Source organism: Cylas formicarius, unplaced genomic scaffold, assembly GCF_029955315.1.
Source record: "Cylas formicarius isolate icCylForm1 unplaced genomic scaffold, icCylForm1.1 PGA_scaffold_7__23_contigs__length_41026272, whole genome shotgun sequence".
NCBI classification, from domain to species: Eukaryota; Metazoa; Arthropoda; class Insecta; order Coleoptera; family Brentidae; genus Cylas; species Cylas formicarius.
Genome location: NW_026844352.1, coordinates 10,387,563 through 10,403,041, shown reverse-complemented (window position 1 = coordinate 10,403,041; position 15,479 = coordinate 10,387,563). Strand labels below are relative to the sequence as shown.

Genomic DNA, 15,479 nt, shown 5'->3' with positions numbered 1-15,479 from the left:
ACTGGGCCAGTTGGAAACATTTTTTGTGTGGGCTTAAAGCAATTTTGATTAAAAGGTTGGTGACAGAATCGCGTTAAGTTACCAAATTGTGCGGGGTTACTAAATTGCTGATTTGGAAATTGAGCGAGATTGGGTGGTACAAACGCATTATTGCTAAACGGTCTTTGATAAAAACTTTGAAGATGTTGATTTGTCGGTGCACTCTTTAAATTTTGGAAGTTCTGTTTTTGAGATTTATAAGGCTCGTTCAGAGTCTCATACAATCTTTCAAAATTTTCGAATTCATTTACATATGCCATGGCGTCTTCGAGACTTTGCGGTGTTTTTAAATGCATATTGTTTTTGAAGACGCCTGTGCACCCTGCGATAAATGTATTTAGGGCGGTTTGATCATAATGTTTAATATATGAAAGCTTTTCTTCCGGTGTATATTTAGACTCGTTACTTATACGCTGTGCAATGTCGCTCCTTAATAATTGAAGTCTACTTCCAAAATTTATCAAGTGTTCGTTTTTATTGGGCCTAGTCCCAACTAATTCTTGGTTTAAACAATTCAGATCTCGGCGATCGGAAAAACATTGAGTCAATGCATCTTTCAATGCTTTCCAATCACTAATTTCTGTGCGATTACCTACTAGAACTGCGACCCTGCCTACCAGTTTTTCCTGGATACATTCAAAAATATGTATATCTAATTCCGAATTTGCAAGGAAAGCGTAACCATTAATTAAGCTTTCGCATCTGTTGATAAACTTATTTAAGGTATTGCTATCACCTTCGTAAGGTTGAATGTTTTGCAATTTTGCAATAAATTCCAATTTACTTGGTCTGTCTTTCACTAAAGGTTAGATTTTTGAAAATTTCACTAATTTCAGATTCTACATCACTACTTAATGCTTTGAAATATTCGCAGCTTGTTTCTGCTTCCCAATTTAACATCAAAAATTGATCGATTAAAAAAAAAAATTGTTTCCCTAACTAGTTGACGTCCGATACGTCTTGCCTAAAATGATCCCTATTAAAAGTCTTAACAGAGGATCTTAAAGGGGCGAAAGGAAAAAATCGCACTTATGGTTTTCCTTTCCCTGATCCTTTGTTGCACACTGCCTACGAGAGTCTTCTTTGGGTTCCCCAACAAGTTCTTTGGATTGCGCTGTAACGGTTGAAACCACTCCTCAGGGTAGCCTAATTCGGTAAGTGTCACTTTTCCGCACGATGCGACGCACACACGCGAATTGTCTCTACTTTTTCGTTTTCCGAATTCCGATTGCGCCAATTATGTTCAAGCGAAGACGAGGTGACTTTTTAAAAACTTTATTTTCAAAATACAATCGAAAATTAAGAGTTTTTGCAGCAGCAGTTACAACAAGAATAATCATATTACTTAAAACTAAGACTTTATAGGTTCGTATCCGAAAAGCTGACGATGTGAATCTCACGGTATCTTCATAGTACCATCGTGGCCAAATGCTGACATCGTAGATCTCACGGTGTCCTATCCTTATTACGTAGAAATCATTGTACATAACTACGGCATGCAGACAAATTAGTTTTTAATTTTAAGTGAAAATCGTGCGACGAAGTAAAAAAAAAATAAGAGATTAAATCTGTTCACAAATGAATGGATATGTCATTATTATTTTTAAGGAAATCTGTGGCGTGTCATTGACTGTCTCTCAACAAATAATATGTCGGTTAATTGGGTCGCCACTGCACTAGTTAAATCGAGAACCTTTTTTTGTGAAAAATAAAATATCTATAACAAAATATCTAGTTTTTAGTTCCCAACTAGTGTCTTTCAGAAAAATGAAAATTAGAAGACTGTTCTTTGTACTTTTGCAGTTTTAACGAAATAACATAACATGTTAACAACAATATAAATAAAAACGATTCATATTAAAAAAAACGCAGCCTACTATTAATAATTTTTTACAAAATTGTCTGTAAATAAATTATTACAAATCTTGAAGGACACAGCTTCTACAGTGTTAACTGGGGTAAGATAAACCAGACTTGTAAGATGCCCCAAACTATTTAAATCTGAGGACCTAGGGGGTCATGGTTGACTTCCGCCGCGACTTACCCATGTATTAACGTCCTAATGTATTTTTCTAGCAATATTGGCAAATCTTCTTTTGAAGACCGGGGTAATTATGGCTATTTAGCCTTTCTGGCACGAAAAAGGATCCAATTAGATAATTTTCAACAATTAAAGTAATGGGGGTTTCCATCGTTATTATGGAAATTTGTGATTGCATTTCTAGACAAAAATTAACACGCAAGGGGAAAATCTCTGGGAAGTAACGTTTAGACCCGTTGAATCTGATATGGGTACAATAGAAAATCGTGCAAAATTGCAACCAAGACGGGTGAGATATTAAGATTATTTCCAATTTTTCTAGTACTAAGTTTAGAATTTTCATCAATAGAATTCAAAACTACTTTTTCAATTTCTGGAGTTCTTACAGTCCGATGGGCCCCTTTGAAATGATTATTTGCCCTCAAAGTACCTGTTTCAGTCAACCTTCTATGTTCATTTGAAAATGTTCGCCAATTTGGTATGACTTCTATTAGAAAAGCGCTCTTGATATAATTGCCTAGCTTCCGGAGCATCGCCATCAGCCAAACCATATATAAGATGCATATCTGCCAACTCCTAATTAGTAAATTCGACCATTCTTTTATAAAATAACAATCCTTGGATATTTTAAACACCACATTAATAAGAACTGAATTTAAAAACTGATGTCAAACCACTGTCAAACAACCGCCTTGACATTAGAATCACTTCTTATAAGAAGTGATTATAATTATATTCAAAAATACACTTCAGAGTTTACGCAGTTCGTATACTTCGATTTTTTGAAGTATTTTAATAAAGCATATAGACAATTACTTAAGTAAGAAATAATAATGATGCTGTATGCTGTATGCAAGAAATTATTTTTTTTTAGAAATGATTGAAGACAGTAAGAATAATAAAAGAAATCAGTGGCGTACAATCATTGTCTGACAATATAGAGAGGTGAAATCCCGTACGCACGCCACTGGTGTATTAAAAAAAAAAGTGGTGTATTAAATAATGCCTTTTGATTATGGTACATGTGTAACAAATTTTATTAAAATATCCAAATATCGCATTACGGATATTAAAAAAATATGTTTTTTTTGAAAACTCCTGGATTTCATTAGTTAAGATGTTTGCGACATATGTTCATATAAGGTTTTGGTTAGTTCGATCGATAAGTCAAACATTACTTGAAATTTCCACTAAGTGGGACAAACATGACTTCTCATATTATATACTTTTGTGAAAACTGTTTACTTAATTTTTCTCACAATAATGGCCACGTAAAGACGTCATTTTGGTTTGCAGTTCGCTTTACTTAAAAACCTTATATTTATGGAATTAGTTTCAAGTTAGATATTTCCTCAGTCGTCGACAAGACGGACATTTAACTCAAGCACCATATTTTGTTGGCAATTGAGCTTGGGAAAGCCGCAGGTTGTTGAAGTTTGTCAGAACGTCTACTACAATCAAGTATTCTGGGCCCTACTTTTATATACAATTTTTTTATCTAACCTCACAAATGCGGATAATACGCAGATTTAGCTTGTTTTTATTTATTTTCTTTGAAGGTAAGAATCAATCGCGATTTTGAAAATAGTTTTATATTTCGCTTTTGATGACAAACTTTATAGAAATAATCAAGTTTGATAACCTCTACTTTAGTCTCAGGTTTGATTTGACACGTGCCTAGAGAGTAGTTAATAAGCGAGTGACGCACCATTTATGCACAGCAGCACGAGTAGATTCGATGAATGAAGTGGCCATCAAAACTGACAAACGTCTAAATATCATCATAGGCTAGAATCTAACGAAGCTGATGTGTAAACAAGGTAGTAGAAACATTTTTTTCTAGAAATGGTTTCATACTGGGTCTAGAATGTGCATCGTATGGAATAATTTTGTGTGAGCTACAATTTTTAATCATTATTTGTTAATTTGGATGTTATAGAAATATCTAAAATTCCGTTAAAATAAAACTTTGTTTACCTGCATTAAAAGTTTAAAGTATATTAAAAGTTAATCAAACAGTTCAGCCTTCGAAGCTTGACCGCATAACCCGCTTTAATGGGTTTTCATTTACATCATTTATGGTATAGTATCTCACGGTCTCTGAATTTCCAATAAACAATGATTATTATCGTTAATGCTACAACGAAATAATCCATTTATATCTGTTCAAATTTGGATTAGGTCCCATAAGCTGGAACATCGTAAATGGTAATATCATCCTAAACGCCCGGCTTGCAGCTGCAGATAGCAGATATTTATTATTTAATAAAGCCGTATTGTTAGTAACTTCAATTTCCGTCCTAAAGCTATAAATGAATCACGCGAAATTCGAGAATTAACTGGTGGACGATTTTGTATTGCAGTCTGGAACGCCGTTGCGGAAATATATCAGATATATTTCTATTGTTTATTGTGATCTGTGTGGTCGCGCTCAGCAGTAATACTCCTTCGAAATATGCACCCCAATCTAAATCGTTTTGTTTGGTTGTGATTAAAATAATTAATCGAAAACAAGATACTCCTGAATGGGTTGTCGACTACACTAATTGTATTAGGTATTTGCATTTAAAATGTCTCTTTGGCATCAGGTCGGGCGAAACAGGTAATTTACAAGTCACGTGATAAAACAGGTTGCTCTTTGAAAAGTCGAGGTGTAACATCTCCCGTTGTTCTAAGATCATTAGTTTTTTGCTGTTTTTTCAAGCATTATTTTTCAGTACGATTATGACTTAAGGATGTAGACGTGCCATAAGAACAGAGAAATGGCAGTGTTTAAAGTCTACCGAAAATTTTAGAGCGCTTTGAAATCCGTGACTAAAGCGACAGTGGCTGAAGTCTTAAAATGAAACTTAATAGAAAAACTTGGTAGTGACACTTGTTTATTTTTATGTTCACATTACAGCCACGTTGATAGATATCTTCAGTAACTCGTGCCGTATCATACTCGTCGCTAAAATGCACTTTTGTAATATACTACTATAGCATAATGTAGTATGATTAAGCTTCTCGGCAGCAGTTGCTACAAACGATGGTACTTTTTTTATATATATGAAGAAAATAATCAGTATACAGTATATACACTATATAGAGTATACCGGGTAAGGGCATCGAGGTAGGCTATTAGGGAAAGAATGTGCTGGAAATTATTTTTGGGTCTTTGAAATGGCCACCAAAGGTCGTCGTTTTTGTGAATTTTAAAACTCGGTTTCTACAAGAATTCTAATAATATAGGTCTACAAAATGAAGCTTTTTGAAATATTTTTGAAAACTGATTTTATATAATTTTGGTAGGCTGAGTCCAAAAATTCCATGCATTGATTTGTATCACGTAAAGTTTTTACAAAGATTTAAGAAAAAAAAACGATGTTTCTAAAATAATTAATTTTCTTATTCAGTTTTAAAAAAAAGTGAAACAAAAACTTTACTCAGACTGGTTTAAGTGAAATCTTCGTCTTTTTGTCAGATCCCGTTTTATCAACCAGCAGTAGTCCGCCATCATCGTTATCTGCCATTTCCTTAATGTTCTAGTGAAACTTCCCTCCCTGTTCTTCGCTAACTGCTCCAAGATTTTCAGGAAAATAGTTCAAGTGTGAAAATAGGAAATGCACTTTCAAACTAATATTACAACCTGGGCGATGAAAGTGTGTTAACATTTGAACAATGCTTTTCCTAATTTTCGTCCTTAGAGTTCCCAAGATACTTATCGATTACTTCGTTTAATGAAATCCAGGTGCTTTTCTCGACATTGGTCATTGTGTTTTGAAAATCCTTGTCTTTGCATAATGTTCTTATCTGCGGCCCAACCAAAATACCTTCATTTATCTCGGCTTCAGATATGGTGAAAAATTTTCCCACAAATAATTAGTTTTTCGTCTACGGCTTTAACAAACTGCTTCATCAAGCTAAGTTTGATATGGAGAGGAGACAGACCTATAATTGTTTTCGAGACCCACAGATCAGTTTGCTTCAGGCTTATTCCATTCGCGGAGATAACTGTTGATATAATTTTCACAGAGTTTAACCCGTACATATCTTTTACTTCCAGGACAAGTGCATTACTTATCTAACTTAGCATTTCTCGTTCTTTTGGTGTTATCATCGAGTGGTATTCTGGGGCCAAAGATATTCGCGTATATCTTCTCTCTTTCAATTGAACTGTCGGGTCTATTGTGGCGAATCTCTCTATCCGTTACCATTTCCCTATCCCAACAGATTTACATATTTTCGTTTTCCATTATAGTTTTAGGTAAGTACTTATAAAACGATTTTATTGTATTAATCAGATTTTTTTTTGCAGATTGCTTGGTGAAATATTCTTGTAACTCTGTTGTGCTGCTCCATGTAGTCTCCTTATAGCGAGGGTTGGGCATCCAGACGACAAATGCTGAGTAGATTCCTGTGTTGATCCGCACATACTACATACTACACTATGTTTCAGGTACCAGAATACCCGGGGCAAGATATAGAGTGGACAAATCCTCGTCAATCTCACTGCCATGTAGTGTAGTTTATGTCTCCACTCCTCTTCAGGAGGAGTTGCAGAAGTCAGGGTCAGTGGAGAGTAGTTCTTTTCAGCTGCCAGTATCTCTCTGTGCAGATTCACCTTGGAGTTAGTAAAGTAAGTATATAATTTCATTATTTGAACCGCATGCTTCATTTCCAGGTTCCCTAAGCCCCTTCCACCTTTATTCCTAGGCAAATAAAACCTGCTGTTTCACGATGGCTGGTGATGAGCGCAGTGTTTGGCCATTTTGGTCCTTATTTTTCGATCTAAAGGATGAAAATCTAGCTGAGTCCATTTTAAAATACCAAATGTTACCGGAGGTAGAGCCCATGAGTTAATAGCGTTAATTTGAGCGCCCGCGTACAAGAAAGTTTTCACGACAAAGCAAACCCTTTTCGTAAAATTCTCCTCTAGCTCGGGATTTCGCTTTGTGGTCAGTGGTTAGTTCCATTTTGTCAATTAATCTGATGCTATTAGATCCTTGAATCTCTTTGTGAGTTTGGTCACTAATCTTAGTTGGCTTTGCAATTGTTCTTTGTTACTTCCACGTATAGTAAGTAATTTAGGGGTACTTTTGATTTTCGTGATATTATGTGGCCGTGAAGGTTATTATTATTATTATTATTATTACTATTTTTATTCGAATTATTATTATTATTATTCTCTTCCCATTTTTAATAAAAAAAGAAGTTTGAATAATAAATATTAGAAAACTACCAAGAATATCAAAACGTATCTACTAATGTCAGGTACGGGATAATAATCAACTGTTATAATGATTCAGCTCTTAATTCCGTCGTCGTTTGGATTTGCTTTGAAAACCTTTCGCGCTAGTGGCCAGCTTCTTCAGGGGTTCTTTCATCTCTATGGAGACTTGCTAGACGGTATAGCGAAACATAAGAAAGCAATTCCAACCGTGTGGAGGCTTTTCCCACATCCACCGTTTTTTGAGCTTAAATTTCATTTAGTTGTATTTTAAATTAGAATAAAGTTATTGAGATGCGGTTTTGACCGGGTTGTTGTGCCCTTATTTGATTATCTTACTATAAAAAAAGTCTTATCATTGCATTTATTATTATTATTTTTCCAGAAAATTGTTTTTTTTTTGCGATTATGTCAGAAATCACCACAACTCATAGTATGATTGATAGCCTTGGAAAAATTATTTTTTATCAATTTGAAGTTCAATAAAGGGCTGTAAACCATTTCGGATATATGAAAATTTATTTAACAAAATGTTCGAACACCCCCCACCACTTTCTTGGCAGAGATGGAGCAAATAGCATTAAACAAAAATTATCTAAATTTGTTTCGGTTTAAGCCATGCTTAATATTAGAAAATTTGATAGAAACCAAGTTAAAAAGTCCATAATAATAATTACACCCCCTGGTGGCCATTTGTTAATTTTATTAATTTCTAGGACCGTCCGTTTCGCCAATACCGAATCTCGTTTCCCTTACTGCTTTACCAGGTTCAAATTTAGTTTGGGATTTCGAGTAAAATTACTATACCATACCTCTTTACGTAATTTAATATTTCAAAATTTGGATTGTCAAATATTTTATTAAATAACTATTGGTAACTCGCTGTATAGTAGTACCTATACCGTTTTAATCTAGTTGAAGCAGAATTAGAGCTTTATAATTAAAACAATGTTATAAGTCTTATAAAACAGCAAAAAAAAAAACAAAAACTAACATTGTTTGACACAACACAAAAAGAGAATTGGACATAATACGGGTCTGTTTGTCCCATGAAAAGGAAGAAGATCTGAAAGTATCGAAATGTTGGGCAACAAGCAAGTAGGCAGTAAAAAAAAAGATAAGTGTTTCTATTTAGCAACGAGACGTTAAGATGGAGTTAAAAGAAACTTAATTAAAAAAAGAAAAGAGATATTTATTGGAAGAATTTATAATAAATAATTGATAATAAAGAATTTCAATAATTTTTGATGCAATATAAGCCGTTTCGCTGGCGAAATGTTATTCTATATTGTGGTAAGTTTAAATTTCATCAAGTTGACCGGTGATGTAAAAATGAGACATCTTCTGTTAGGTAACAAGGTAAATTATTATCACGTATTTGTAATTTGTAATTTTGTCTTTCTGCGTGTGGCAAAACTTGGCCTAAATTAAATTGTCATTTTTTAGGTTAAGTGGGGCTAAAAGAAACACAACCAGAAGGCGGGGTAACTAGAAATATGCCTCGAAATTATCGGCGTAGTGGACGGAAATTAAAGAAAAACCGTGCCCAGATGCAGTTAGACAAGCAGGGAATGAAATAAAATATAATAATTTTAGTTATCGAAACGCAGCAGACAAATATAACGCTAATGTAACGAGCTAATGTAACGAGAAATATAATTGAGGACTAGAAAACGTAGAATCTTCTATTATCAACTACGATGAGTTCAAATTATCTGATGACCTTGGTCGCAAAAAGGCCATTGTTAAACGGTATCCAAAGATGCTACATCAGTCAAAAAACTGCTACATCAATCATGTTTGCTGAATCAGGAGATGGGCAAACTTTACCCCTAATTGTGGGTTATTGACACTTGGACGACAGGAGGAACAAAAGGAACAAAACATACCAGCACAAAGTCATGATGGTTCGATACCCATTGCTTTATTAACTGAGTTAAAACAGTTGTCATTCCATTTTGTAAAAAAAAAGGTAAAAAAGTTTTTCTAGCGGGCAACTTATCCCATTAGTGAAAGATTATACTGTTGAAATGGCGTTTTGCGTCTAACTCGACTCATCTGATTCAGTCATTAGTGGCTTTTTTTGCGCCACTCAAAAGCACATAGTGAGAAATTTTGTTAAGCTGGAAAAATGTATTTTACCATTCAATCCTGAAGAAGTATTGGGACGTTTACTAAAACCTGCTAACCCCGATGATATCAACAGTGTTGTTAATGAGCCTGTTGAACTACTTCGTGATATGAGATATGGTTGATTTGAGGGCCTTCCTAAACAAAACTAACCAACCTGGTCATGGGAATTAGTGAAAGTAGAACTGAAGAAGCTCAGAATGAATAAATTAATCTACCTGATATACACAACTCCGAATCTGAAGAAAACTTTGAAGAATCTGAAAATTCAGAATTTGAAGTGAATTTGTTGTGAGTATTATTATTTTGATTATCCGGGTTTTTTACATAAAAATATATACTTAAAAAAAATTATGCTGTTTCTTTTTAAACGTAACTCCGAAATATAGAAAAAACATTTATTTTCCTTTAGGGTCCCAGTTGCTTGCAGCGAAATAGTTCCATATTTATCGCGAATTATTTGAAACAATTTTGCCGAGTTTCTCGATTTCCCGAGGCCAAAGTGTACATAACACTAAAAAGTTCGCCATAGTTAAGTAATGCGAATTCGTCACGTAGTTTGTCAAAAGTTCCGGGAGCAATTTACGCCAAAATCGTGCGCCTCGGCAAGGAAATTTAAAAAATCTCATTTGGAAGTTGTTGAGCCATTATTAGTAAATCAGACGAAAGTTGCTGATCGGAGCAAAGGGCGGCGATGTCAACGTGTGAAAACGATGCTATTCCTATCTTTCTCCCCTATTATGTCAACAGTTTTCAGTTGGAAAAGACTTTAGAAATGCGGCAATGCACATTTTCGACGGAATTGCGATGCTGCTCACTTTTCTGTAAATTTCGAAGGATGTGGTTTGCCCAATATGGTAGTATTCTTTTGTGAAACCAAATATGGCGTAAAATAAAAGTCTTCTAGTTGTATTTTAAGGCATATCTTTTCCATTTAATAACTTATCTAAAAACTTATAATTGTCCGATAAGGACCTTTTCAGAATCAGAACGAGTATACGGGGTCAGGACAGAAGATGTGCTTCATATGATTTTAAGGTGTATATTATCTTTTATTTCGATTGAAAACATTTTCGTTATTGGTGGGTAGCTTCAAAACCAATCTCAAAATTTTTTAGTATACTATCCAAATTTTTTTAAAATACATGGTAGGTAGTAAGTTGTACGGAATATAGCCATTAGATGATATACCCTTGTTCGGTAAAAACTGATGTTCCTCGAGCGGCTGATATTTTCGTTTAGGTGGGACTTATCTCTCGCGCATGTCTGTAAATTTTACCCGCTAACCTGCACTTTGCACGGTCTTTTTCTAAGCAGCAATTATCACACACTTAACTCGCTTTACATACAAGATTCAACGAGATCTGGGCATATTTCGAGAAAATACTGCCTTAAAAATGTTACATTTAACGGAAATATGAAATTACCGTGCATGCGCATATTAAATGGCCCATCTCTCGGCCTTTACAGATAGTGGTATGGTAAGCAGTAAAGTAAATACTAGAAAAATTGGTAATTTCTGATTTGCCCCATAATTCTTGCGGCGTTCACGTTTTCCGAATTCTAGTTAAAATCTTTTTGAAATTGGTAAAGTAAGATATCTAAAATATGATATGAATATGCAGCGAACCCGTAAAGAAACTCCGACGATTATTCAGAATTTTCATTAGTTGAATTGAAATATGTAGATATTTTGGCTTTGGCACAGGTAATTCAAAGGGCTGTATAAGGAACAATATCAAATAATGTTTTACTTTTTGAAGAAGAAAGAACGTTTGCACTGTACTCTTGCATTATTCCTCTCATATATTCCGTGTCTTTAAAAAAAATTGAAAAGTAGGCGAGATTATTGATAAATTGACATTCAAAATAACTAAAACGGTATTCGAAATAAAAAAAAGTTTCTAATCACCATCTACCAATTAATTCTATTCAGTTTATGGTTTTTTTTGAGCTTTAATATGAAAGAAATTTGTATGCATATTTAACTCATTTTTAACACATTTTCGTTGAAATTACAAACACATAACAAACGGCATAACTGCCGAGGCCCGCCGGAATTTATTGTTAGTTAAAATAATCCACTATCACGTGTACATTGCAGGTGTGCGATGTACCTATCTACGACGAGATAAAAAAAAATGTTGCGGCCTCGCAAATTGGAATTGCACGAATTGGTACGTTTATCCTACAAGCGAATATTTTAGTGATTACCAGCGCTCATTTGCATTAAGTCGGACAATATATCTTGCTGATTCTGTCATTCCTTCCTTTTTCCTCGATTAGTTTCGACTTTTCAATAATAAATTAGATAAAATATCAAAGAACTGGAAAAAGTTCTTCTTTATGATCACTCTTGATATTATGTAGCTATGTCAAGTATTTAAATTGTTCGAATTTCTACAAATATAGGCAATTTTCAACCTTATCAGAAAAGCTGAAACATTATCATAAAATAGGTTTCCATTTCATTTTAATTGCTCTATATATATTTTGTTAGTTAGTACTTTTCAAACTAGTTGAATGGTGTTAGACCTTCTTTTTGGAATGTTCTTAAATATGAATTGTGTGTGAATTGTGAATGTTGTTAATTGTTTTACACAAGTGTTGTCCACAACTTGAAGCCTTTTTATTTCAATTTATTCCAGTAGCGGAGGTATAGGATATTGCTCATTTTTTTTAATAAAATACTACGATATTGGTATATTGTGATTTATTTGGATTCGGATCTTTTAGTATACGATACAAAGTTTTTCGTTTCCCGTGGGCAATCCATTGAACCATTTGTCCTAGATTTTTCTTGAATATATTTACTCTTATTTAATAGTTGCTGAGGCAGAATATGTTTTATTTAGAGTTAGTTTTTACTCAAGTAAATAGAATGTAAAATTCATAACCCGAACTTCATGGTTTGTGTCTGCACTCCATTGGTGAATCGTTTCCAATTTTTATTTCCATTTTAAAATTTTTATTTTAGTTTGCTATATAGTAATCAAAAGTTTATTACGACCTAAAATCGCATCTTAAATGATATTCTTCTACACTGTAGTAATAGTGACCCAGAAGATGAAGTTTTTGAGGTTATTAAACGTTTGAAGATTCAGCCTCTTAATTTTGTCTCCAATTGATTTTACACTTAGATAATTTATATTTTAGAATTTCAATATTGCAATTTTTAAAGCTGTAGCTACGAAGATTTGCGTTGGATGTTAGGTTATGTTTAATAACACAAATGTCTATTAGCGAACAAAGCAAACAGATGCATGGCAAAGGCATATGTGTTCACGAAAGAAAGGGCGACAACGTGATTTTACACTTAATACTATATTATGCAGCAAGTGTAGAAAACCGCAATTAAGTTTAGCACACGTGTTGCAAAATCATCCCATTGCACCCAGAGCCGAACGGTAAATCCCGGGATGACTAAAAAGAAGAAATAGTGACTTACCGAAACAGAATCTTGAAAAACTTCTGAACTTATTTTTGTAGCTTTGGACTAGGCTCCCCTTAAACTATATCTAAATAGTTTTATTATCAACAGATCAGAAAGAACGGGATCAAAGGCTTTCGATAGATCGCACCGGGATAAAACAGTGTATTCGCCTCTGTAAGACTGTGAATTGCAGCCAGCAACTATGGCAATGCTAGAAAAGTGGTACATACTGTCCGGCCTTTTTTGAGTTCAGTTGATATTAACAAGTGACTGTCGAATACTGTAAGTATATTCGTTCAGTACGAATTTGAGGAAATCATTTTGTCCTACTGATTCTTAGTTTGCTTCCACAATTGCAATTTTTGCCCGTGTAGAACCCTAAGTACTGCTTTGCTAGTTGAGTGGAAGTAGTTACGTGGCTAGGTATTACTACATATGATAGATAATATTATTATGGTAATATTATCATCCTATTAAACGAATCCTATTAAAACGAATTACTTTCGTCGCCGGGAAAATTTTTCTTTGGCGTGTTTCTCTTGGGCTGTGTATAAACAAGTAGCTAGCAGCCAACAGCAATTATATACACTTACCAGCACAAAATTCCTTAAAAAGCGGAAATGTTGGAAAAGTTTTTTTCATATTTTCATGATTTTATTATCAGTTTGTAGTACTATTTATTGTGTTTTTTTTACTTAATTTATAAAGTAACATTTTTATATTATATTGACGCACTCACCTTGGACCTTGGACCTTGGACGGTTCCGTATGAAGTGTCCCCTCATTGTTTACACTTTTAATAAATAATGAGGATAATGTGGTCCGATAAAACGCTATATCTGGAAATCTTACAAAACTGTTGAGTGTAATGTATTCCGACCCACCGTCCTTCGTGGCGCACTGCGGAATTGAGAAAGGTGAAACTGGAGTCGCTGACTCATCCACGAAACATGATTTGAGCTCTCTCGGTTCCTGCAAAGTTCCGGTATGTTGGATAGTTTTGGTTAGTTTGGTACACGTCTTAGGAAAGATTTCTACTTCGTTATATGGATTCGAAGTGCTGCCATTCACCATCTCCAGAGCACATGGGCGTATCACGTGTTATGAAAAAGCATCGACTCGAGACCTATTTCTATATTTAAAAAATAGCCAGTCAGTTGATAAATTATTATTAATATTATTCAGTCATTAATTGATTGAATTGAATAAATTCATCTTATTCCAATGGCTGAAACTTCCTTACTATTCGGCAGGTGTTTAGGATAATTGCTTTTTGCATACATGCCATACGGTAAAGCAGCCTCCTTAATCTAATTTCTTTTGAGTTCAATTAGTAGATATTTCGAAAGCTTTTTCTATTCCGTTTTTACTAGATTATATGCCAAGGACACTGCAATATCCAGCATCAATCCTGTTTTGCTTTTTTTGTTTAAAATTACAATATCTGGCTTATGGTGTTGGTCATGCCCATCTGTTTTGATTGAAATAGCCTAGTACATGATTATTTGTTCGTTTTCTAGAACAGAGGCAGGTGAGTATTTATAGTACCCCCACCTCTTTATCATGAGAGATTGTTCCCACGCACTGTGTACTCCTTGATGTCACATGTCTGACCTGGCACTTAAAACGGGTGTTCATCCATGGAAAATTGCCAAAGTTTATCCTATTCTCACAAAAGGTAATGCTTCCGCAGTTGAAAATTACCAACCTATTTCGATTTTCTGTAATTTTTCGAAAATATTGGAGATTATATTATATAAATTTATTTTTCCTCAGATTAGAAGTAAAGTGTCTAAGCAACAACATGGCTTTTATGCGAATAAATCGTGTCTTCTTATATCTCTCTAAACAAGCAAGGTCAAGTTGACGTTATATACACTGACTTCCTCAAAGCATTTGACCAGATAGATCATCACTTACTGATTGAAAAAGCGTCTCAAAAATTTGGTTTCACCGATTCGCTGATTTCAGGGTTGAAGTCCTATCTGATGAATCGTCGTTGAAATTGAGGGTTTTAGGTCAGTTCCTTTTGTTCCAACTTCTGGTGTGCCTCAGGGTTCTAACCTTGGACCTCTTCTGTTCAATATATTTATAGACGATCTCAAATCTTTCATCATCTGCTACAGGCACGGACTGCATGACTCGACAACATCAATATTGTCAGTCAGTGGTGTACTAAAAATAAATTGCAGCAAGTGTAATGTGGTTTCTCACGACCGCACAGAAAATCCTTTAGTCTTTAGTTGCAACATAGACGGTACTATCCTTACTAGACTTGCCACTGTAAAGGATCTGGGGATTTTATTTGACCAGACGTTCTCTTTTGTACCTCACATTACTAAAATAGTTTCCAGTGCAATGCAAATTTTGCAGGCATTTCTGTAGCCCAGCTAATATATAACGGCCGCGCTCAGTTCATTGAGAGTGTGCAGAGATGGTAACTGAAATATATTAGACTTGCAATCTGTTTCATTTCTCTACAAGTTAGTTAATTACGCAGTCGATTCTCCGTTTCTTCTGGAACAATTATGCTATCATGTTTCACATCCTCCACCGGTGTCTTCAAGATGTCTTTCGTAATTCCGCGTATGCATTACTATTACATTATTATTATTATTATTATTATT

At 34.4% G+C, this 15,479-nt stretch overlaps 1 protein-coding gene across 1 annotated transcript in view; it reads right to left on the bottom strand.

Annotated features, from left to right (window-relative positions):
- Window positions 1–13,926, bottom strand: part of LOC132704467 (uncharacterized) — a 29,114-nt gene extending 15,188 nt beyond the window's left edge. The window contains exons 1-2 of the mRNA XM_060674477.1: window positions 13,737–13,926; window positions 13,592–13,691 (exon numbers count right to left, since the gene is read on the bottom strand). Coding sequence (XP_060530460.1) covers window positions 13,592–13,691; window positions 13,737–13,926 — 290 coding nt within the window. The remainder of the gene's footprint in view (window positions 1–13,591; window positions 13,692–13,736) is intronic.
- Between the last annotated feature and the right edge of the window lie 1,553 nt (window positions 13,927–15,479).